The 24,216-nt window shown below is 41.3% G+C and overlaps 1 protein-coding gene across 1 annotated transcript in view; it reads right to left on the reverse strand.

The window, feature by feature from the left end:
• Positions 1-24,216, reverse strand: part of mcf2l2 (MCF.2 cell line derived transforming sequence-like 2) — a 132,694-nt gene that overhangs the window by 71,006 nt on the left and 37,472 nt on the right. The window contains exons 2-15 of the mRNA XM_061031399.1: positions 23,699-23,782; positions 18,334-18,448; positions 18,132-18,222; positions 16,877-16,996; positions 15,476-15,592; positions 15,213-15,362; positions 14,617-14,741; positions 14,387-14,501; positions 11,171-11,290; positions 9,382-9,573; positions 8,570-8,761; positions 8,295-8,481; positions 7,459-7,562; positions 4,346-4,434 (exon numbers count right to left, since the gene is read on the reverse strand). Coding sequence (XP_060887382.1) covers positions 4,346-4,434; positions 7,459-7,562; positions 8,295-8,481; positions 8,570-8,761; positions 9,382-9,573; positions 11,171-11,290; positions 14,387-14,501; positions 14,617-14,741; positions 15,213-15,362; positions 15,476-15,592; positions 16,877-16,996; positions 18,132-18,222; positions 18,334-18,448; positions 23,699-23,782 — 1,801 coding nt within the window. The remainder of the gene's footprint in view (positions 1-4,345; positions 4,435-7,458; positions 7,563-8,294; positions 8,482-8,569; positions 8,762-9,381; positions 9,574-11,170; positions 11,291-14,386; positions 14,502-14,616; positions 14,742-15,212; positions 15,363-15,475; positions 15,593-16,876; positions 16,997-18,131; positions 18,223-18,333; positions 18,449-23,698; positions 23,783-24,216) is intronic.

The raw sequence follows: 24,216 nt of genomic DNA on the forward strand, positions 1-24,216 counted from the left end.
CAGTCGACGAACTGCAGGATTTTGCACTTCCACATTGGCTTAATTTTTCAAGAGCGGAGGTTGTCACTTGGATCAACTCTTATTCAGTCTTATTTTTATAAACTGGCATAACTTAACCCTTAATGGCTACAATTAAAGCTATCCTTGATGGCATCTTGTCAAAAACTGCCAAAGATTTTTATATCATATCCATTAAAAGCACAATTCAAATTTCCAAAAATGTAAAGATCCCAATATCAATGCTGCACAAATGTATTTGTAAAATGAGTACAAAGCTAGAGTAAAAAGGTCAGAACATTTGACAAGTTTAGTCATCTGTCAGTGTTTGCTGGTATCATCAGACTCATGGTGAGTTCTTAGCTAAGTCTAAACAAAACTTATAGAAGTGACTTTTGATTTATTCAATGCATAATGAATCAATAAATTGGTCAAATGGACAGAAAAATAAGAGGCACAAATATTTTAAATATTAATCATTAAAATACAAAATGTGTGCTTAGATTTCCTGTTGAACCTTCCACATTGTAGACACTTTTCTCATTTTAAAAATTGTAAAGTGAATGTCTTTGGGACTTTGGACTGCTGGTGAGATCGAATAAGACTTTGTTTTGTTTTGGTCTACTGAGACAGACTCACGACCATTTCAATAACAAAGTGCAAAGTGATTTTCTACTGAAACACCAGTGACACTACATCCTGTCAGACTCTGAGTTAAATGTTCCCAGATGACTGAGTTTACTGTCAGAGGTACGGACAGAAAAAAATGTAGGAAATGTTTGGGTAAAAAGTCAAGGGCAATTTCAGTCTCTCCCATCTCCGGACCTTAGTAAAACAAAAAAAAACATGCCTGTTTTTCATCATGAGATTTGAAAAATGTGAGAGTTTTCTTTTTCTTTCTGTCCCTCCATTCTGTTTCCTGTTGTTGACCACACTCTGTGCCCTCACCCCCCATCCCCCCGGACTCCCTTTTCCTCTGACTCTCATCTTCTTTTTCTCACCACAACTGCTCTGCTGTATCCTGTTGACTTGTGGTTTAAAAAAAAAAAAATCTGAGTCAGGCTGGATTGGTGGGAGCGTACAGGGTTGTCAGCACCATCATGACCTTATAAGGACCTTTTTTTTACAGCTCAGGGAGCACATTTGTGGATCCTCCAATGGAAAGCAATCAGCATGAAACTAAGAATACAGTTAAGTATTCAATAAGTTATCATTCACACGCTGTTGATACATTTTTATTGAAGTTTCTTTTGGTTGCTTTTTGCCTTTATTTGATAACGAAAGGGAATAGAGTGGGAGACCAGACAGTTAGTAAGGGGAGTGACCTTCAGAAAAGGAGCCACACCTGAACCCGGGCTGCCTGCTTGGAGGACTACAGCCTCTGTACATAAGGGCGCAACCTAACCGCAAGGTCACCTCCTGTTGATAGATTTTAAATTTTGTATTGATCTTTGATACACATCTCAAGGTGGTGCCTCACATGGCTGCTCAGTGTGGAGTCAAGTTTCGTTATTCACATGCAGGTAGATACTGGTTCACTATCTGTGAACATGTACTCTTAAGTGTCCTTATATCTGTCAACATGTACTCTTTAGTGTCCTTATATCTGTCAACATGTACTCTTTAGTGTCCTTATATCTGTCAACATGTACTCTTAAGTGTCCTTATATCTGTCAACATGTACTCTTTAGTGTCCTTATATCTGTCAACATGTACTCTTTAGTGTCCTTATATCTGTCAACATGTACTCTTAAGTGTCCTTATATCTGTCAACATGTACTCTTTAGTGTCCTTATATCTGTCAACATGTACTCTTTAGTGTCCTTATATCTGTCAACATGTAATCTTTAGTGTCCTTATATCTGTCAACATGTCCTCTTCAGTGTCCTTATATCTGTCAACATGTAATCTTCAGTGTCCTTATATCTGTCAACATGTCCTCTTCAGTGTCCTTATATCTGTCAACATGTACTCTTTAGTGTCCTTATATCTGTCAACAAGTACTCCCTAGTGTCCTTATATCTGTCAACATGTACTCTTTAGTGTCCTTATATCTGTCAACAAGTACTCCCTAGTGTCCTTATATCTGTCAACATGTACTCTTTAGTGTCCTTATATCTGTCAACAAGTACTCCCTAGTGTCCTTATATCTGTCAACATGTACTCTTTAGTGTCCTTATATCTGTCAACAAATACTCCCTAGTGTCCTTATATCTGTCAACATGTACTCTTTAGTGTCCTTATATCTGTCAACAAGTGCTCCCTAGTGTCCTTATATCTGTCAACATGTACTCTTTAGTGTCCTTATATCCGTTAACATGTACTCTTTAGTGTCCTTATATCTGTCAACAACTACTCCCTAGTGTCCTTATATCTGTCAACAAGTACTCTTTAGTGTCCTTATATCTGTCAACAAGTACTCCCTAGTGTCCTTATATCTGTCAACAAGTACTCCCTAGTGTCCTTATATCTGTCAACATGTACTCTTTTGTGTCCTTATATCTGTCAACATGTAATCTTCAGTGTCCTTATATCTGTCAACATGTCCTCTTCAGTGTCCTTATATCTATCAACAAGTACTCCCTAGTGTCCTTATATCTGTCAACATGTACTCTTTAGTGTCCTTATATCTGTCAACAAGTACTCCCTAGTGTCTTTATATCTGTCAACAAGTACTCCCTAGTGTCCTTATATCTGTCAACATGTACTCTTTAGTGTCCTTATATCTGTCAACATGTAATCTTTAGTGTACTTATATCTGTCAACAAGTACTCCCTAGTGTCCTTATATCTGTCAACATGTACTCTCTAATGTCCTTATATCTGTCAACAAGTACTCCCTAGTGTCCTTATATCTGTCAACAAGTACTCTCTAGTGTCCTTATATCTGTCAACAAGTACTCCCTAGTGTCCTTATATCTGTCAACATGTACTCTTTAGTGTCCTTATATCTGTCAACATGTACTCTTAAGTGTCCTTATATCTGTCAACAAGTACTCGCAAGTGTCCTTATATCTGTCACCATGTACTCTTTAGTGTCCTTATATCTGTCAACATGTAATCTTCAGTGTCCTTATATCTGTCACCATGTACTCTTTAGTGTCCTTATATCTGTCAACATGTACTCTTAAGTGTCCGTATATCTGTCAACATGTACTCTTAAGTATCCTTATATCTGTCAACATGTACTCTTTAGTGTCCTTATATCTGTCAACAAGTACTCCCTAGTGTCCTTATATCCGTTAACATGTACTCTTAAGTGTCCTTATATCTGTCAACATGTACTCTTTAGTGTCCTTATATCTGTCAACAAGTACTCTTAAGTGTCCTTATATCTGTCAACATGTCCTCTTCAGTGTCCTTATATCTGTCATTTGAAACTTGCATGTGTGCTAGATTTGCCAAAGAGAGAGTAAAAGTAGTTTGTTAAAATATTTTATGAAGTCATTGAACTTTTAAATAAAACCGATATCAGGCATAAAATACTATTCAGAAGCCTGTATGTCCATAACGAGAAATGTCTTGAACTGATCTTTATAAAAAAGTCATATATAGTCAGAGGGCCTGCTTTTCAACAGGCAAGGCAGGCAACTGCTTGTGGCCCCAGACCAGTAGGGGGCCCCGGGGGCTCACAAACTTAAATCAAAGCAGTGGCCCAAAATGTAAAAATCTTGCAACCACAGTAGGCAACCTCCTTAAGGGGGCCCCATCCGACAGCACTCCCTCTCGTTGCCCTGTTAAACGTTGTATGCATTGAAAACCAAATGTCGATGAAAGTCAACTAAGAAAAATGAAGAACAATTATCCGTATGTAGGAGACAAAAAAAGAAACAGGAAAAAAGAGGAAGAGGAGGAAGAGTGGACTGGCAGACATGATGGAACGGTGATGAACGCTGGTTGGAGGGGCCCCCTACATGATTTTTGCCTAGGGCCCCAACAAACACTAGAACCGCCCCTGTATATAGAAATGTTGTCATGCTCTGACTGCCGACGGACACCACGGGGGAAAATGGATAAATTCCACACTGGACTCCTACATTTCAACACAACCGTCACCTGGATGTGAACAGTTGCACCACCTGTGTCTGAAAACGTCCTGTGACATAATTAAAGGGCTTTCAATCACAAACACTAAATAAATCACATGTTCTTCAAACTATTCATGGAATAAGTGTGTCTTACTAATACTAAACCAGATCCCCCCCCCCCCCCTCCTGAAATTGTGAATGTAGCTTGCTGTGCAAACTGGCCTGACACACACCATGTTTGCTCACCTAGAAAATGACATAACTGAAGGGTCTTTTCAGTGCTGCAATGTTAGAGGAAAGCTGCATGTGAGCACGCCTTACCTGCGTCTGTTGGACAGGCTCTCCTCTGTCTCGTTGGTAACTACCACGTGGGTGGAGCCTCCTTGGCTTTCCTCATGCATCACCTCGATCTGTAAGTAACACACACACACACACACACACACACACACACACACACACACACACACACATAGATTTACTTACTGGGACATAGGCTTAGGATATGATGCTGCTAATCCAAATATATATATATATGTAGCTAGCTAACACTTTTCCATTTTATTGCCATCCTTGAATCACTGGTCACTGTATGATACCCAGAAAAAATTAAAACATACATGAAGTCATTTATTTGGACTCAGATCGATACTTGGCATACCTCCATGAATTTCTGCAGGTCTGCCTTTCAATGGCAATGGTTGTCATTAGATCAAGAAACGGAAAGAAAAGTTTTGTGGGGCGCAGTCGCATAGAGTACCCATCAAAGTTAGCAAAAACAGCATGGTTCATCCTAATTTTAAAGGGCACATATTCTGAAAAATCCACTTCGACAGTGTTTTTGAACATATATTTGGTTAACCTGAGTGTCAACTGACCCACAAAATGTGTTCGATTTTTTTTGCCGCCCCCACCGAACCCACATCCTCTTTGCGCTGTGTCAAATAAAAAACATTCAGAAAAAACAATGGAGCAGTGTTAGTCATACACTCCTACAACCCATACAGTGGCCGTTATCAACAGACTGTTGTCATACAGACGCTTCATGCAAACGCTCCTGAGCGCACAGCCAGAGCTTTTCTGCCCTGAAAAAAACATTAGGTGGACACCTGGCCTAAACTGCTACATTTTCAACTTTAGAAATAGGCTTGAACTACCTCCACAAGCTGACTGCTGCTTGTCATACTTCTTGGCTGCAGAAAGGTTTTTAGTCACATCAAACCTCCGAAGCTTTAAATGTGCTCAGGTAATGTCTCTGACCTTTATTTACATCTGCAATGCTGACAATGAGATCTTGGTCGATGTATTGTGACAGAAACTCCAGGGATTCATGACAGATGTAAGTCTAGCATTATTTGAGAAAGAAAAAAAAAACACTTAAAGATTAACTCAAGTACCACTGACAAGACGGCAACTTGTGATTTTGGCACCGTCTTCACACAGCTCTGTCCTCATCAATTATAAAAGAAGGTTTACGGTCTAACACACCAACACTATCGCTACACCGACAGCCCGTGTTTGTCAGCAGCACAAAATAACCCAGGGGCGTGCATCCACATTATGCACACTGTAAACCAGTTAATGAGATCAGAGCAAAATCACAGTGTAGCAGCAAGCAGCAGCAGGGTGGCATACTGATTAGCACGACCCTGCATCAGCTGGAGGGACTTTGTTTAAATCACGATCACCACTGCTGACAAAACTCTGAATCGCAGCGGCTGCTGTGTGTGACCTCTGATTTGACCTTCCTGTGGAGAGATTGAGAAGTTCTCAGGGAGACTGGTGCAGCGGTTTATGAAAAAAATCAATTTCCGCTTGTTTTGCTGTGAGTTTGCTCATTATCTACATTTTGTGCTCAAGAGTGAGGGTAAGGCGCAGCATGAGGTGAAATGAGATATTGTTTGTGGCTGCATGGGGGATTCTGGGTTTGCAGACGGTAACAGCTCTCAGATCACAGCATGCAGAGCTGCAAGTTCCAAATAACCAACCATGAGCAATTACTGTTAGGGGAGCTTTGACGTTCAGTAAAACCCCATGAAGGTCCCACTGTGGGGATACCTGTTTAATGTAGGCTCCCCTACGTCTGAGACTCTCTGGCTGTGTGAGTGAGTTTAGGAGGATCAACGCCAGTCACTACATACCCAACCCTAATGCCAGTGTTTGAATATTCATAATAGTGTGCGTGGCTGTGCGCAACGTGAAATGGTAAATGTACTTGAGCTTATATAGTGCTTTTCTAGAAGACCAGAGGCTGCTTTGTAGTGAGACCATCAGAAGTAACCAATCCATTCATACGCCTCCGACAAAGCAGCGGGAGCAACTTGAGGTTGAGTGTCTTGCCCAAGGACACATCGGACATGTTGCTGCAGGAGCTGGGGATTGAACCCTCGACCTTCCGGCCACAGCCGCGCCTAAAATGTTAAATGTTTAAACCACCTCCAGGGACAATGGGAGTCCCCAGTCTCTAGCACCGTTATATTTGGGGTCGCAGGCTGAACCCCTGTGATATGCTGTATAAGCGTCACGGTGGGACAAAGTAAAATCGTTGTCTCATGTGATACAATAATCGAATCGCCGGTGCCCAATACGGATATTTAAATTGAAAAAAAAAGAGTCCTGAAGGATTCCCTTTCAAATTTGACTCACTTCATCGCTACCTCATGACTCATTTGATGTTTATCATATGATCTAGGACAGTGGTTACCATAAAATGTTCTGCCGGGCCCCCCTTTGGCAGATAAAAATATTTTCAAGACCCCTGATCCCTCACATTTTCAGGCATTTCTTAAAACGCATTTCATTTTAAACCTGATTCTCTGAAGATGAACGACTCCCTTAAAATAAAAAGAACAGATGAACATTTTAATTTATTCTTTCAGTCCTGCAATCATTTCAACAACTAGTGTCAACTTGTGTTGTGCTTCAGATCTTCTCAAGTCTGGGGTGAAGCTGAGAGATTGAAACTCTGATCTGTAATTTGTCTTGATTGAGGCTGGGAGAAAAATGTAGCTCACACAGGAAGGATGTTGTAAACGGAAAGACTGTGTGTTGCTTTGTTACCCACTGCTGTACAGCAAACTGTTGTAGAGTTGTGGCATCTGGTGTAGATTCATTGCCAGCCTTGTTTAATTGGAAGTCCTCTCACTAAATTTGACATGCTTTGCTTGCAGTGCAACATGCATTGGTTTCGTTTAGTCTTGACCAGAAATGTGATTGCCTTTATGCAGCTCCATAATTGGAAAATAACATTGCACCTTACAGGTGGCTCTTTTGTAACACAAGGCCCTGTGTTAAAGCAGAATTCATCTCCCCAGTGAATGCAATCAGACTACTGTCAGTGAACCCAGGTGACATGACCAGCTGCTTTTTCCTAATGTTTTTCATTTGATTCATTTTTATGTCAAATCTGCAACCACATTTCAAAGTGGGAATGTTACCTTGATGCCTCCTTTGGCCTTGCGTATGATCCTCTTCTTGTTGGGGTCAGCTTCGACTGGTGGCTTGCCGCTGTTGGTGTTGTCTGAAGCTCTGCGGGCCAGAGCTGAAATGAAACGAGAGGAAAATTAATAAGAAACATTTACTTATTTCTCTCTTCAGAGGTAGTCTTACATTGTGTGCATCAAGTTTCACGATGCTTTCTGAAAGTGGTTCAAACATTTCAAACAATAAAGGTCACTTGCTATGCAAAATACACTCCACCATGTTTTTCTAACACTAATATGTGTCCCTAGTCCATCTACAAACCCCCCAATTATGAGAAAAGTAAATGGTAAATGGTAAATGGACTTGAGCTTATATAGCGCCAAAAGTCCATCCTCTCCGTCTGCTTCCTGCTCCACTTTTCAGAAAATGTGTGCTCAAACAGGCCGTTTGAAGACTTTCCCTTCATGACATCACAAAGGGCAGTAACCACTCCCCCAGGTGGGTGACACTCCAACAGCTAGGTGTTTGTTCTGCCTTCTGAGTCTGCCTTTTCACTGTTAACAATAGGACATGGAGCGAGAAAGCTAGAGCCACCCAAGCCCTTCCAGAGAGGGGCGTGGTCAGACACCACTTATTTACATTTAAAGCTACAGACACAGAAACAGTCATAGAGGGGTTTATAGATCCTCAAATACAGGATCAGAGTGGATTTAGAACAAGAAACTTCACAGACATGTTTTGGGGAGCTCTGAGACTTATTTAAACTTGTTGAAAAGGAGGAGAATATGTGACCTTTAATAGTAAGAATTTAATCCTGTTACATAAGGTGTATAATGTAAAAATAACTCACGCTGCTGGCTCACTGTATTCCTGGGAGGGTTCTTCAGTGAGGGTCGTTTAGGAGAAGACTCAGGCCTTGGGGCAACAGGCTGGACGGGTCTCGTCTGTTTAGCTGACAGCCTCTTCAGACTGACATGCCGCTTCTCAAACATCTCCTGGACATCCTCCAGGCGCTTCAGCGCCTTAAGCACACTGGCCTGCAGGCAAAGAGCTCCCTGTCAACACTCATCCTCATCATCAACTGTCTCCAGTCATCCTGTAAACGTGTGCTTTTGCACATCATACCTTGATTTCCTCGGACAGGACGACCTCATACTGGTTGTGGAGGTTCTTCAGCTCAGTCAGTTGGTTCTTCTGTGCAGACTCAAGAAAGCCATCGATGTCAGTCAGTGCTGACTCCGCCCCTTCCGTCGACTGACACTTATCCACAGCCTGGGAGGCCAGCAGGTAGATGCCAGACTCACACCACTGGTTCACCTGTGGAGAATTTAAACAGGTTAAAAACAGGACATCCATCCTCGGCCCTTTGCTGCATGTTATTCCCCACTCTGTCATCGGCCAACATCTCTCTTGGGCTTTCCTGTCTAAAAAGGGGAAAAAGCCCCCAATGTTTCTATCAATATGACCGTACACACAAAACAGACGTATGTGGTAAATAGATGTAATAAGTTATTAAGGAAATGGGATCCTCTTGAAAAACGAGATGGTGCATCTCAAGGGGTTATCCTTGATAAAAAATCTTTAAAAAAAAGAAAAAAGAAAGAAAGCTTGTGAAAGGCGTAAAAAACACTCTGAATATAGAGACTAAAGGGGATGAGGAAAAACTAAGCATTCAAACATCAACAAAACAAAGCAATATATCACCTGAAAGGAGACGTGATGGCTACCCTGTTAGCATATATTTATTCACACCTCGACACAACAATATGAGAATTCATTTAAGCTCATTTCTAGCAACGTTCATAAATCCAGTATTTACTTTCCATTCATTAAAACATCCCAATACGCATGCCTGTTGTCCTTGCTGTCATGCCTTGATGAGTAAAGATTTCATTGACTTTTAACAACAACAAAGCTAAGCAGTCTGACATCCTCACCTTATCGATGCCCGTGTGTATCTGCAGGGATTTGGACAGGACATCCGTCTTCTTCTTGGCCTCGTTGCTGAAGTCGTCACAGACCCGTCTGAGCTCCACACATTTGGGTCGGATGGAGTCCACTGCGTAGTGGTTGCTCTGGATCAGCTGGTCACCGTGCAGAGCGTGGAGCTGGGCCTTTTCTAATGTGGGCTGGAAGAAAAAAACAAGGTCAGATTCAGAATATACTATGGATAGTTTCAAGAGTACGAGCCCCGCCCATCTCATTGATTCATGGTGATAGAGTATGGATAAAAAGGGAAATTAAGATATTATCTGCAGCAACATTAGTCCATGTGGTGTACTGCGGGCACACAACAGATAACAAATCTTAACTTCTGTGTGGGTGTCTGTGTAAGGACTTTTCCACAACCTGATGTAATCCACGATGTTTGTTCTAATGTATTCTGTCTGGTCGTTATAACTTTGAATTGTATTGTTGTGGTGCGTCTATCTTTGGAACGCTGAATCTCCTCTCTGCACAGCCCATTTACATTACTAGTTACTGTAATGGAAAATGTATTGTGCTGATGTGTTGAAATATAACTGTCAAATAACTGCTGGGACATTTGCTAAAGAACGCTGTTCCGATTGCTAGCCCTCTGCATGGCCTTCTGCTTTTCTTTGGATTAAAGGCAGGGTTGGTCATTTTCTCCAGATACAATTTTTAAGATTTTGGATGAGCTGAGGTCCGCTTTTGGACCAATGGTGCTCGTACATGTAAGTGAGGGGCGTGGCTTTTGAGGGAGCACAGAGGGGAGGGGGTGTAGACGGAGCAGTGAGGGAATGCTACTTTTCAAAATAATGCTTTTTTAATTACCCACCCTGCCTTTAAGTATAAAGGTAAATGGCTCCTTGCCCACGGGTTTCCGAAACAGGAACATTCTCACTGTGAGGAAACAGCGCTAACCACTGAGCCAGTGTGCTACTTTTACTGTTGACTCATATTATCCTCATGTTGACTTATCCTCTGACCTTCAGCTTTCTCTTTGAATTAGGGTACCGAAACTGTCTCAACTTTGTTTAACGCCTAACTCTTCAATCTGCCCTTCAACTGAGTTTGTGTATCTCCACCTCTCCCCTTTGATTCAATGTATAAAAGTGTGTTTCCCCTTTGCCTCCTTTGAACTTTCTCTGCAGACTGCTGTAGTTCTCTGTATTGTTTGCTCCTTCTTGCGAGAATAAAGAACACAGAAAGACAGATCATTGTTTGAGATCCACCTGGCATTAAATACATACATTCTTTCCACTACAGTACAGACAAAGAAACCGTGAACCATGGTACAATAAACCTATCTGGATATCTGACTCAAACTGCAGCATGGCCCCTTTAAGAGCCTCACTGCTCAGTTTTTGCATATTTTTCACAAGAGCATGAAATGTCTCAGAATTTATCAAATTGTTGAAATAAGTTCAGTTTTTAGCGTTTGATGGATATAAGGAGCTCTTTGGAACTTGTAGGTCAGAAGAAAAAGTTACATCTGAAGTTCAGATGTTGGTTGGAGTATTGCTTTCTTCTTTCTTGGCTGTTTCCAGGATAAGAAGAAACTTACATTGGAATACATTTGGTTTCAATGGCAGATTTTCCTGATCAACGAAACAGCAATAATATAACTGTTATACTGTAGTTGCAAAGGCACCAGCTTAATAATAATAACAACTCAGATGGCAATAAAATATGTTCATAAAAGAAAATAATAATCACAACAACTTAATGGAGATGAAATCGTCTCATTCCCGTCTGACTGACCTTAGCTTTCTCCTCCAGTGTTTTCAGATCCTTCAGCAGGAGTTCCACTCTGGTCACACAATCCCCGATGTCTGATAGGCTGCTGAGACTGTCCATCAAACTGTCCAGAGACACTTTGACCTGGAGACCCAAAAGAGGGGACAAGGATTAAGACAAGTATAATGGAAAATATATGATTCTTGCTTATGCGTTTAACACATATTAATTTCTGCTTACACAATGAATAGTTATGACACGTCTGGCTTGTAATACACCCTATTTACATAACTGTCACCTGATTTGAATGACCGGCACATGAACTCAACCGTCGTCTTATTTGAAGGACTCTGCTATGCATTTGTGCTGATTGTCACTCCTGCATGAGTTTCCCCCTTTTGCAAAAGAAACCCTTCATGCTCGAGCAATAAAATACAGAAAAAAAATTCTTTGACTTGAGATCTTCATTCAATCGCAGAAAAATCCACGACACAAGCATCGACAAAAAGCATTATGACGGGGTCGCTGGAAGCCTAGTGGTTAGTGCGCACGCTCCATGTATGGAGTCTGTCGTCCTGCGGGCAGGCGACCTGGGTTTGAATCCGACCTGTGGTTCCTTTCCTGCATATCATTCAACACGCTCTCTCTCTCTCTCTCTGATTTCTGACTCTATCCACTGATATTTTTTAAGTTTAGGCACGAAGCTTGCTGTCTTCGTTTTGGTGAGTTTGACTCCAAATAATCTTTGAATGAAAGAAGAAGGCATGTCAGGGAAATGTGAGCCCTAGTCCTATGATAATCTTTAGGTGTGTATATTTCTTGATCATACCACATGATCATATACAGTGTCACAAATGTGGAGGACATCATTATTCAAACATAAAGCAATAACACACATGACAGGGAACTTTTCAGGGCAGATAGTGAAATATTGTGCTTATTAAAGGAGATCTATTCAGTTCTATTCATCTTTTACCATTAATGATGTCAGTCTGAGTGCGAGATGTGTATCTCAAAAACCTCCTTACTAATCTGATACTGGTGTCAGTAAAATCGCTCATTTCATCTTCTGCATGAAGCTCTGTTTCCAGATGCAGGGACATAGGGCTCAACCAGGGGTGTTTCTAGGTTTCTGAAACATCCGGGGCTTAGCCCAGAGGGAAATGGCAAATGCGCGAGCACATCGTGCATGGCAATTTTTTTTGTATGCTTTATTGCGCATGCAAAATCTTTCAGAATGCTTTACCTAAATAAACAAAATACGCAGTTTATTATAGCTTTAAATAACTTCCTGACTGCTGTGCTGCTTATCCCCAGACATCTAAAGTTCCATTCAAGTTTTTTCAGAGTAAAATGAATACAAGTGAGACAGACCTTACATTACCTATATGGATCTGACTGGGGATGGGATAGGTTAATTCACTTGAGGTGGTAAACAGTCTGGTTATGTTTTTAAACCGTTTATTCTCTTGCCAGAAGGACTATCTAGAAGGACTAGGCTACTTTATTTTGAGATGCCCCTGGAATCCCCATGTTTCTTTCTAGTGTAAAGCACACGGGACATCCAACAAATAACTAACTACCATTAGTGACTAGAATCATTTCATCACTTCTAGACTGAATTGAATTAATGCATTCCATGGTTACCAGTAAATATACCAATAAATACCAATGGTAAAAATACCAATTTTCACAAACTTCCCTTTGCCCAAAGACAAAAGTGCCTCATTCACGAAACACCAACAGTAAACATTCAGCAAAAGTAAACATTGAGATGTTTAATGAGTCACACAGTCATGTATGTATTCTTCACATGTTTTTCTTCATTCATTTCTTATCTTGTACAGTGTGTCTCTGTCTTAACCGTTACTCTCCACTTTACCTATTGTTTTTATTGTGACACTGTTTATTGTGACACTATTGAGACACTCGGAAATTCCACGGTTGAATACGGAGATTTTGTTGCTCTGTTGTCGTGCGGTAAACGAGGGGCGTTCAAGGACCGTCGAAAAGTTTAATTTTTTTTTTTTTTAAATTCAAAAAAATTATATTTGGGGCTAATTAAATAATATCCGGGGCTTTAGCCCTGAATAAAACAGCCTAGTGACGCCACTGGGCTCAACAGTGTGGTTCCGGAAGTAAAAATCCTATTCATTTTCTCCATAGCAGATTTGATTATTATCCATAATGTCATAATCATCACACGTACATTTACGACAAGCTACCGAGTGTAAAAGTTCTCATGATATCAACCTTGTTTAAAGAAAAACAAGATTTATTCATGATATCGGGGCAAAGAACTACACTACCCACATGGCAATGTGTCCCGCTCCTCTGCGCCGTATGCAAACATAAAAAGTTTTGCTAGCAGGCTAGCTGGTTAGTTAGCTAACACGAAATCTAATAAAAACCTTGTCATGCCGCTGTGAATGTAGTTTATATTTTCCACAATACAAACTACGACATAGTGCAACACTTGCATTAACAGTATAAACAATGTAACAACGACAAAATTTACTTTGAAGAAGAAACAATATCATTCGCAATGGATTGTGGGATGGGTAGTTCCTTGACTCCAGATGAAAATTATGTACACAGTCTTGTACCTTTGCCTTTTTTTCCCTTTTTTTATGCCATTTTGATGCTGAATTAAATGTTCTATAGTCACGAGTATTGGGGTAGCTGGCTGTTTTGGTTCCAGGCACCAATCTCTTGATATAAGGATTTTGTGAAAAATCAGGAGGATTTGAACAAGGAAATTTACTTCCGGAACCAGAGCCACCGACAAAGTGTTGAGCTCTATGTGAGTGAGCTTGGAGGTGGGCACTGTCCTACTACTGTGCTCTATGCTTTGCTCTAATACGTTGGCAGAACCTGACGTTAGGTTCTGGACAAGTCTCACAAAGTTCTCGTAACATCTCGTTAAGGGCAGCAGGAAACCACATCCAGGGATGACGGCAACGACTGTGTATGTTGTGTTTTAAAAAACTCTGCTGAAGTTTAGTATGGACGTCCAACATCGTAACATTATATGTCTGGATTTAAATATAGATAAAGCATAAAATATCTCCTTTAAAATGTCCCATAGTGTTAATTCTGCATGTTTTTCAGAGTCTGCTCATACAGCTGGAGTCATCTCAAGCTGTGTGGAGAGGAGACAGAGAACAGATCCAAAAGTTTTTCCGGCCAGAGGCAGCCAGGCAGACAGAGAGACAGACAGATCTAGATCTACAGATATACCTCTCTGAAGTCCTGTTCAAAGTGGCGTAGCTGCAGGCACTGCTCCAGTTTCAGATGGTGTTTACACCAAAACTGTTCAAAGGCATTCTCCGTCTCATCCAGCTGGGCTAGAAGCCTGAACACACAACAGGAACTTAGTTACACATACACACCCACAGTGAGAGTTACTCTGGGACTACATGGCCATACTGGAGATAATATATGATGTCATATATGAGATCAACTGTTACCTTTCCACGGTGGTCTGGTTCTCCATCTCATCTGGGTTGAGTTTGTGATTCTCTGACTTGGCTGCCTGCTCCTTGATGCAGCCTAACAAGGTGGTGCCCTGCTTCAGAGCCAACCTCAGCTCATCCTGGTTTAGAGAGGAAGAAGCAATAAGGTGAATATCATTGTTAAAGTAAAGTCTCTTTTACATCTTTAACATGAAATGTGCATCTTTTGCCTAATAAGAATTTTCATCTGGACCTTTTCTTTGACTCTTGGTCTAAGATGACAATACAAGATACTGTAGGTCAGGAGTTCTGCATCTCGTATTGTTTGGCGTGGTCCTTGCTCGTGAAAAATTGGTTAAACATTTAAAGGAATAGTTTTTCTGCATGCTCCCATCACTAAGAAGTTCACATGGATTCATAAATGAGTCTCGGCCACACTCTAGTATGAAAGGCATGGAAATATTGTAATGTAATGTAAGATCTATTTTCTGAAGTTGTGCACATGCTGTCGGGGCTCCACGGTTACAAATCTGCTTCAACCTGAACTTTGTGTTCATGCACACATACACTGTCCATGTAGGTTTGTGGGTGTAATGAAAGTACTTCCTCACCTTGAGGTTGTTGTGTTTGTCAGTGTGCGCTGTGAGCAGGTCTTTGGTGCACTGGACATCATTAGGCAGCTCTGTCTCTGCCAGGTCCGTCCCAAACTTCTGTAACATCTGAGCGGTGCTTTTCACCGTCATGGCAAAGTTCTCGATGGCCTACAGAAAATGGTGCACAGGAACAGAACACTGAATGGAGTCCGAACTCATTTTTGTGACATTTTGGAAACTGTGAAATTGATAACAGCAGCGTTAAAGCATGTTGTACGTACTGTTCGGTGGTGTATCCACTGACTGTGACAGTACTCCAGGTTTCCTCCCAGCTCCCGGGTCAGCTGACCTTTCTCCACGTAGCCATGAAGGTCCGACAGAGAGTTCAGCATCACAATCTGCAACCACCATTAAGACTTTTAAATCAAACCTCACTTCATATAAGAATGAAACTGTAGAACCTGCAGTAGCAAATTAACCTAAATGAACAGACAGAGGCATTTGACTTTAATTGGCATGGGCGTTAAAAGTCAGTCATATAATACCCTCTTGAAGGAGCACTTAAATATCAGAAAGGAACCTGGATATTGTTTTCTAAGCTTGGGCAATAAATATTTATCAGAGAGAGTCTGAGGGTGTATTCACACCAGGAAAGTCCTTCAGTTCGCTTTCTTTGGTCCAGACCAAATACGATGTTTCTGTTTTGGTTTGGTGCAGTTCTTTTTCACATTGTACGTTTCGCAAGAGGCCCAGAATTTGTAAACAAAACCTCATGAGTGCAAAGATCGTTCAATCCTTGGACAAAAAGGTCTGGGGCGGGGTAAAGCGGTAATCACAAAGTGAGAGTAAATAATCTTGGAGATCTGCACTCGTTGTCCTGGTATTGCCTACCATGGCATGCTAACCCTACCCTAACCCATTTTTACGAAACAACAACACTGTGCTAACCAAACTATTATTTCCCATAATGCACGTGTTAACGGGAGCCTGTTACGTCAAAAAAGGATCGGACTACGGTCCGGTCGCTTTCTCATCCGTACCAGGGTTCGTTTGGAAGCGAACCGAGACCACCTCTTCAGCTGGGTCTCACTTCGGCTGTTTGGTGCGCACCCCGAGTTCGATGGTTTTGTATTCACACATGCCCAAAACATTCGCACCAGGGTTTTAGTTTGTTTCAAGCGAACTAAACAAGTAGGTGTGAATACACCCTGAGATTCAAAAAGGCAGCATGGAGTTTATAAGAGGTTCATCGAGGTTCATCGGGTGATTACCGCTTTACCCTCTACTCTCCTGGGGTTACAGGAGAGTAGAGGCGGCACAGAGAGGCTGAATGGAGCAGACAGAAAGGCGCGGGAACTGCGTCGTTTGTGCTGCATTCACTTGCGCTCGTAAATCAGAGTTTCACGCTTACATTTTTTTTTCAAACCAGCCACAAATTTTGGGGTGGCAGCTCGGTTGGCAAGGCATCTGTACACTGTGCAAACAAACAATAGTCTACCCAACATGTCGGCATTGTGACAGGGGTATGTTACCTTCTGAAGGCTTGATGGGTCACCACTTTGATGAGCTGATGTATCCTACTTCATGGATCATTTATTTATCATGCTCTCAGTTAAAATGACCACTCTTAGCTGCCATGAATAAACGTTCCCTCTAAATGGTTTGTATGACAGCATGCTTACCGGTACCTTCATTTTAAAGTCATCCTTGTGCAGTTTGATCCCGATGTCTGCGATGGCCCTCTGAAAGAACCTGGACGGTCTCAACACCAGCACGAGCTGCAGGTTTCCTGGAAATGCCCCCTGAAACACACAACATTATGTCAACTATCAATACGTCTTCATTTGAATTGTTTTATTTTTAAATGATTTAATTGCTTCAACAAGACTATGCACATCACCAGACACATGAGGCAATGTGATATTTACTGTGTTAAGTAAGTGTATACTTGCTGTTGTTTTTCTATGCAAAGTCTAAACATCAAGTTTATGAAGTTATCCCACAACAGAGGCCTTTACAGTCACATTGACTTTTAATGTACTGATCCTTCAGTTTAATAATGCCTCAAAAATAAAGATGTCATGAAGGGTCCAGAGTGTTGTTCTAGTAAAGTGATAGTGATAAAAAAAAAGGTTGAAAGAAGCGCTGATGTAGAGGACTTCATTTTCAATAGACTGCCCTCTAGTGGACAGAAACATGAGTTACAGCAGTGTCCTCCACAGACAAGGATTTAAGGAAAAGAGCAGATCATCCCAAGAAGAAAGAAAGACTGACAAAAAATAAAAATGAACTGTGGCAGTACATATCTGTATAGTTTATTATAAACATGTCAAAAAGGTTTAAAAACACGCCGTAATTGTATATTTGGGCCGATGCCAAACCAAGACACTTGCAGAGTCTCTGTCCGTCTGTCATCCGTTGTGCAGAAACGTTATCCCAACCTTTCTTTTCTGTCCACAATAATACACACAAGAAAGCCTAAATGTGTTCTAAGATGAATGTTTACTTTTAACACAGTAGATAAACTAAGACGTGATTGAAAACAAATTAATTCAGCAAAAAGCTGGATGGGTTTTGGATGGGTTTTTTTGTAAGTCAAAGAGGGGTCACGAGCCAAAAAAGGTTGGGAACCATTTATCCTAGTTCAGGCATCACTAGTCGCTCACTGAAGCAGCGACCGTTAAAGTCACAGTGCAAAGGATCGCCTTCAAAGATCAGACCCGGGTTCAGTTTGGTCCTCGCTCTCTTCTCAAAAGTTACTTCAAGTGAGTCAGGATTAATGCCGATCACAGAGCCAGCCTTATTGATCAGCTTACTGATCCCATGTGTAGTTTGATTAACTTGACTTGTGAAGTTAAAGTGAGGATATCTGTGGGTGCTGCATAGACTGAAACATTTAATTCAGATGTTTTCTTATGTGTGTGTGTGAGAACTTACAGCGATCCTGGATAGAGACGCCTTCACTGAGCTCCATTTGTCCTTCCGCCGGTCGATGATAATAACGAAGCCGATACTGGCGGCATCCAGGCTGGAGACAGGAAGTAGAAAATACATGTAAACTGCTGCTTTCTACATATGTGTGTGTGTGTGTGTGTGTGTGTGTGTGTGTGTGTGTGTGTGTGTGTGTGTGTGTGTGTACCTGGGGATGCTGGTCAGGTAGGTAACAACGTTGAGGAAGTCTTCCTCTGGCACTTCACTGAAGCCTGAGTACTCTGGGAAGGTGATGATGGGGGCGCCATCTTTGCCTCGGCCTCCTGCAACACGAAACACAACACAGCATAAATAAAAACGGTCCTTCCTTCAGGTATAAACTCACTCTCCAGTCTTACTGCTCCTGTAATGTGAATCAGCTCTGTGTTAAACCTAAATTCTGACACAGTAAGAGTTCATACAAATGATGAATAGATTTCATAGGTCTAAGGTCATGTTTGAAACTCCAAAGTAGAGGGGCGCCGGTGGCCTAGCAGTTGGGTTGTGCCCCATGTGCTGAGGCTCTGTCATAGGAGCGGGCGGCCCGGGTATCTCCTTTCCTGCTCTTAGTTTCCCTCTCCTTCTCCCCATTATTGTTGATTCTATCCACTGTCCTGTCTCTCTAATGAAGCCCAAAATAATCTTGAAACAAAAGAAAACTCCCAAATAGCCGAGGATGTTAGGCAGAAAGTTGACGTCTTTGTATCTCCCAAAGTCAGAGATAGTCTGTGAAACGTGTACTGTATGAGCAAAATGTTTCCTCCTTTTCTTTCCAGCCCAGCTTTTAGAAAAAAACATTTCATATTTAAAACCAGTAGGATTTTATGACACAGATCCGTAAAAAAAAATAAAAATAAAAATAAAGCTCAAGGAACATCCTGGGAATTGCTTTTAATGTGTTTGACTTGAATTTAATTATTCTGCTGCTACACATAGCTTAAGCCACAAGAGGGCACCATTGAGTTTACAAACCTCTGCTACTTCAGCCACAGTGCTTTCAGTCATTTCAGAAGTAATAGGATGATGATTGAAAATGTTTGCTGAAGGAATGCCAAGATAAAAAGACACATGAAACCCACTCACTATACGTCACCTACAGTCTTACATTCATCTTTTATCCTCACACATCTCATCAACTTCACTGCGAAGGCCCATCATATGCCCCTGGATTTTTTTTTTATCTTAGCTATTTTGACCATAATTGTTGATTGTACTTTTAGAACTAATTTTTTCCCCTTATAGGTACATGTTTTATTTTGTCGGCCACACTGCGTTGGGCTGGGAGAACAGCATTTCATCTGTTTTATGTACGTATGCAGATACATGAGACAAATGACAAACAGAATCTAAAATATATTAGAGCTAGAAGAGAATCTGTTGCTGACATGGAGAAGAATAAGTGTGTGACATTTCATACATTTATCGTTCTGCCTCAGCAGAAGAGATACTGATGTTTATTTGAAGCAGGCAAATAAAAGAGAAAATGTTTCTTATCATATGTGTAAGAAACCTTTTTTTCTGACCTTTTGTCCTTTTTAAAAATACTAGTTTGAAGATCCTAATAATTAAGCCATGTCCTTTCTTATCTTCGTGTTTATTGGGCAAAGTTAAGCACAAACATATTCCATTTCTACAAACAGAATGACTGATTCACACAGGCAGGGTCCAAAGAAAGTATTGCAGCATTTACTGCAAATCAATTTAGGTACAATGAACGTTTCAACACATTGCGTCTTCCTCAGAGTCAAACTGGGATTGAAAAGAAAAACTAAATAAGTGATTAATGTGCTCCAGTACTTTCTTTAGATTCTGCCAAGTGAAGGAGTCCTTTGATTTATTTTTGACCTCTTAAGTTTTTATCTGAGAGCTGCCTCCTCCATCTGTGGAGGGGCTGAAGCTCAGGAGTTTCCTTCTACTTCGCTGTTATTCCATTTCTTACATCATTTTTGTATAAGTGATACACATTTTCCCAAAACTGGAGAGACAAGGGGCGCCGGTAGCCTGGTTAATGTGCATGCCCCATGAACAGAGGATGTGATTCTTCCAAGCAGGCGGTCCTGGTTCAAATCCCTCTCTCTCTTTCCCTGATTTCTGACTCCATCCACTGTCCTGTCTCTAAAATAACGGCACAACAAGCCCAAAAATAAACCTTTAAAACTGGAGACACTGGAAAAATAAAATGATAAAAAATATCACTTTATTTAGTGAAAATAAAAACAGACAAACAAACAAACACCAGAAAGAGAAAACAACAACAACAACCCCGAAGAAAAACAGTCAAACAGACAGAAAGTGACATGCCATGTCCTTTAAAGCAGGGGTGTTAAAGTCTTATTGGGTCAGGGGCCGTACGTTTGTTTTTACATCAGTTAATACAGGAGAAGCTAAGAAGTGTGGACAGAACTGAAGACCATCCAGATGAGTGCGCAGTGCAGCTGTGCGCCTGTGGTTCAGTCCCGTAGCTCTGATACAATTCTGGCAACAAATTTAACTTAAGAAATACCTCTCCTTCGATCTCTCTTTTAAAACCTGCATTCTGTGTCCCCTCTCTCTCTCTTTTTTTCGTCAGCTTGATTAACGTAACGCAGGAGCAGCTCGTCTCTTTTCTGTTACTGCCTGCTGAGGGCCCCGTCTAATAAATGTTCTTATCATCATATTACCCATCACGTTGCTCATGTAAGAGCAGCTGAAGGAAGAGTTAGTAATGATAAGACATCATCAGGTGAATCAGAAAATGCTCCTTCAAATCAATGCCAATGTAGCTCCGTGTCCAGAGTTATCTTCTGCCAACATGTCAGACATGTCAACTTTCTATGAAGAGTAATGGTGGTGCCAATATTATCCATCCATACATGATGCACACACACCACACATTCCAATCTGCACATTGCACTTTGACACCCTAGACACTTTACACTGTTTACATTATTCTATATTTTGTATATTCAAATATTTCTTTTTTAATTTTACATTATATTCTATATTACTGTATATATGTGTATTAGTAATTTGAGTGTTTATTGCATGGCTTTGTGGAACAGTCTTTACATTTCACTGCACATCTGTATGAGCATGTGACAAATAAAAATCTTCAATCTTGAATCCTCTCAGTTTATTCTACTGCCCTCAAGTGGCCGCAATAGCGTTTGCAGGTTATATGAAGATGTGTGAGAAGTCTTTTCCCTCCTCTGAGGACTTTTGTAGAGTTGTGCTTAAAGTAGTATCAGTGGTGAATGAAGTGTAGCCTCCAGTAAACAACACAATTCAATCAACTATTTATTCAACTATATATCATTCGCTGTGTAGCCTGGGAGGTGGTTAAATGGTAAATGGACTTATTTGGTGTTTTTCTAGGCTTCAGGCTCCTCAAAGCGATTTTACACTGCAGGTCACACCTACACATTCACACACTGATGGCAGAGGTTGTTATGTAAAGTGACTATCAGTATTAACTAATCCATTCATACACCACAGACATGTAGCTGCAGGAGCTGGGGATCGAACCCCCGACCGACTCTACCACTGAGCGGCAGCCGGCCCTTTAATAAAACTTAAAAACAGTGATTTAATACGAAAACCCCAAAGAGCTGAACAGGTGAAGCAAAGAGCAGCATCTGCAAAAGTTTAAAGTTTGAAAACAACAAAACGTCCAAGAAAAGAGTCATCACGTTGTTTTGAACACTGTGTGACCGAGCAGAAGGAAAAACCCCAGATGGGATGTCAAAATGGTTTCAGTTTACATGTGACAAAGTTGTAAAGACCCAAAAATGGCACACTCACAATAGACACACGTTTGAAAGCCATCAACTTATGTAACTCTGCAGGCAAGTAATGCTGACAGGCTTATTTTAAACAGTTGTTATTTTGACTGTTGTGAGAGTGCTGAGAGGAGGAATGAGAAGAATCCCTCCAGAACCGCACAGGCAGCTGTGCCACCGCTAACAACACATCTGGAAAGTCTGAGGGCACCAACGTGTGAATCCTGGGACTGAACTCACTGAATGGAAAAAATGCAACCTGCAGTAAAAGCTGCAATTCCCAATGATAAAAAAAACTATTTCTAATAAAAATGAGAGCCTGACTAATTGAGAGGTTAAAGTAAAAATAGTTTGTTCCTGAATACTGGCTCTGGGGCGGCTGTGGCTCAGTGGCAGAGTCGATAGTCTCTCAACTGGGAGGGTCAGGGGGGCTGATCCGCAGCTCCTGCAGACACATGTCCGATGAGTCTTTGGGCAAGACACTTAACTCCACGTTCAGTTACTGCTTCGTCAGCGTCATATGAATGGGATTAGTTCAAACTGATGGACACTTTTTGCAGCTTCTGACATCAGTGTGTTAACGTGTAGCTGTGACCTGCGGTGTGAAAGTGCTTTGCATAGTCGCCGTACAAGCTCAAGTCCATTTACAGTTTACCATTTACATGGGAGTGGCGGCAATTTAACCATTGACCAATCTTGCCTGATTTGCATAGATTATCCATTTAAACGATTCCAACAGCTCCACGTAGTAGTCCTTCTATTCTTAGATTATTATCGGACTCGGATGTTCATGCATCCTCTCAACGGAGGACAGGACAGTTAGAGAACTGTTTAGAGAGAATGGAATCAAACTAAAACTTAGGGGGCCAACATTAGATTTTTTTTGACTGAGATGGAAATGCTGAATTTTGTTGACGATACAACACATTCAACCCCATCAGGAGGAAGACACCATGTTACAGGTAATTTGCTGATTCATCAGAAATGTTGAAAGTGAAACTTTCACCTTCTGTGTGAACTTTGAAAGTCTCTCTCAGCTTGAAAATAAGAAGTACTCTCGTCAGAGGTGCATGAGAGGTTAATTCTAATTTGACAGCTAAATGAAGTTAAAGAAGAGATGACTAAGCAGGGCGCTGATGGCCTAGCAGTGCGGTCGCACCCCAATCATGGAGGCTGTATAGTCCTCCCAGCGGCAGGCCCAGTTCAAGTCTGGCTTGTGGCTCCTTTCTCGCATGTCACTCTCTCTCCTTGGTTTCCTACTCTATCCACTTTCCTTTCAAAATAAAGTCAAGAAGCCGAAAAATAAATCTTTAAGAAAAGCGTGCCGTTTCAATGCTTGATATTTACGTTCCATCAGTTTAAACGTTGCCACGGTGCAATGGTGGGGACAAAGTGTTCCCCCCTCTGTACTGTTATTACTGTTACCATGTGTGTACGTGAAGCTCCCTCTATGCCGTGCTCTCTTTAGCTTCTGCAGCACCATAAGGCAATGTGAAGCCACAGACTGGGAAACCAATATTACGACAGGATATTGGGGGTGGCAGCAGGCAGGCCAATCAGCTTTCAAGGGGTGGCCCAGGCAGTCCTAGGCCACCCCTCTGGGGACACTCTTGATCATACTTGCATTTAAGCTGGTAATTTGATGACCTTAGCATGATTTTATTTAATGTATCCAATTTGTATGTAATGTAATGATAGGAATAAGATTGTGATAAACAATAAAAGTTGAACAGTTTTATCGAAAGAAACCCAAAACATGAAATGGCAGTTCCGTACCTGAGAGCAAAGCAAACTGGCGATGAAGCTGCTCGATGATGTCCATAGCCAGCAGGGGCCTGATCTCCTGCTGCATGATCTCATCTGTAAGGAAAGACACACAGGGATCAGATAAAGACACATGCACTGTAGCATCCATGAAATCCAGACAGACTGTGAAAGCAAACAAATCCTCCCCCAGCACAAGAACGACATGAAAACAAAACACATCAAATCTGCTCTTATTCTTTTTTACTAGATCACATGAAAAAAACATAAAATAGTGTGCAAGGACAAAGCTGCAACCTCCTGTGTTGTAAAATGAAGCTGATGCGGAAGTGTAAAATCCTGCAGTTCGTCGAGCGCCCTGCAGAAGCCGGAAGTCACATACATACCCCATTCAAAAAATCCACTACAGCAGAAATAATTAGCTTAAGAAATCCTTTTTTTTTTGATGACTCATCTGTTTTGATTTTATGATGGATAAGCATTTTTCACACTAAGGCGCATAGCTGACCTGACTGACAGATGGGCGCGAT

This window comes from Labrus mixtus, chromosome 3 (assembly GCF_963584025.1).
Source record: "Labrus mixtus chromosome 3, fLabMix1.1, whole genome shotgun sequence".
In the NCBI taxonomy this organism is placed as follows: Eukaryota; Metazoa; Chordata; class Actinopteri; order Labriformes; family Labridae; genus Labrus; species Labrus mixtus.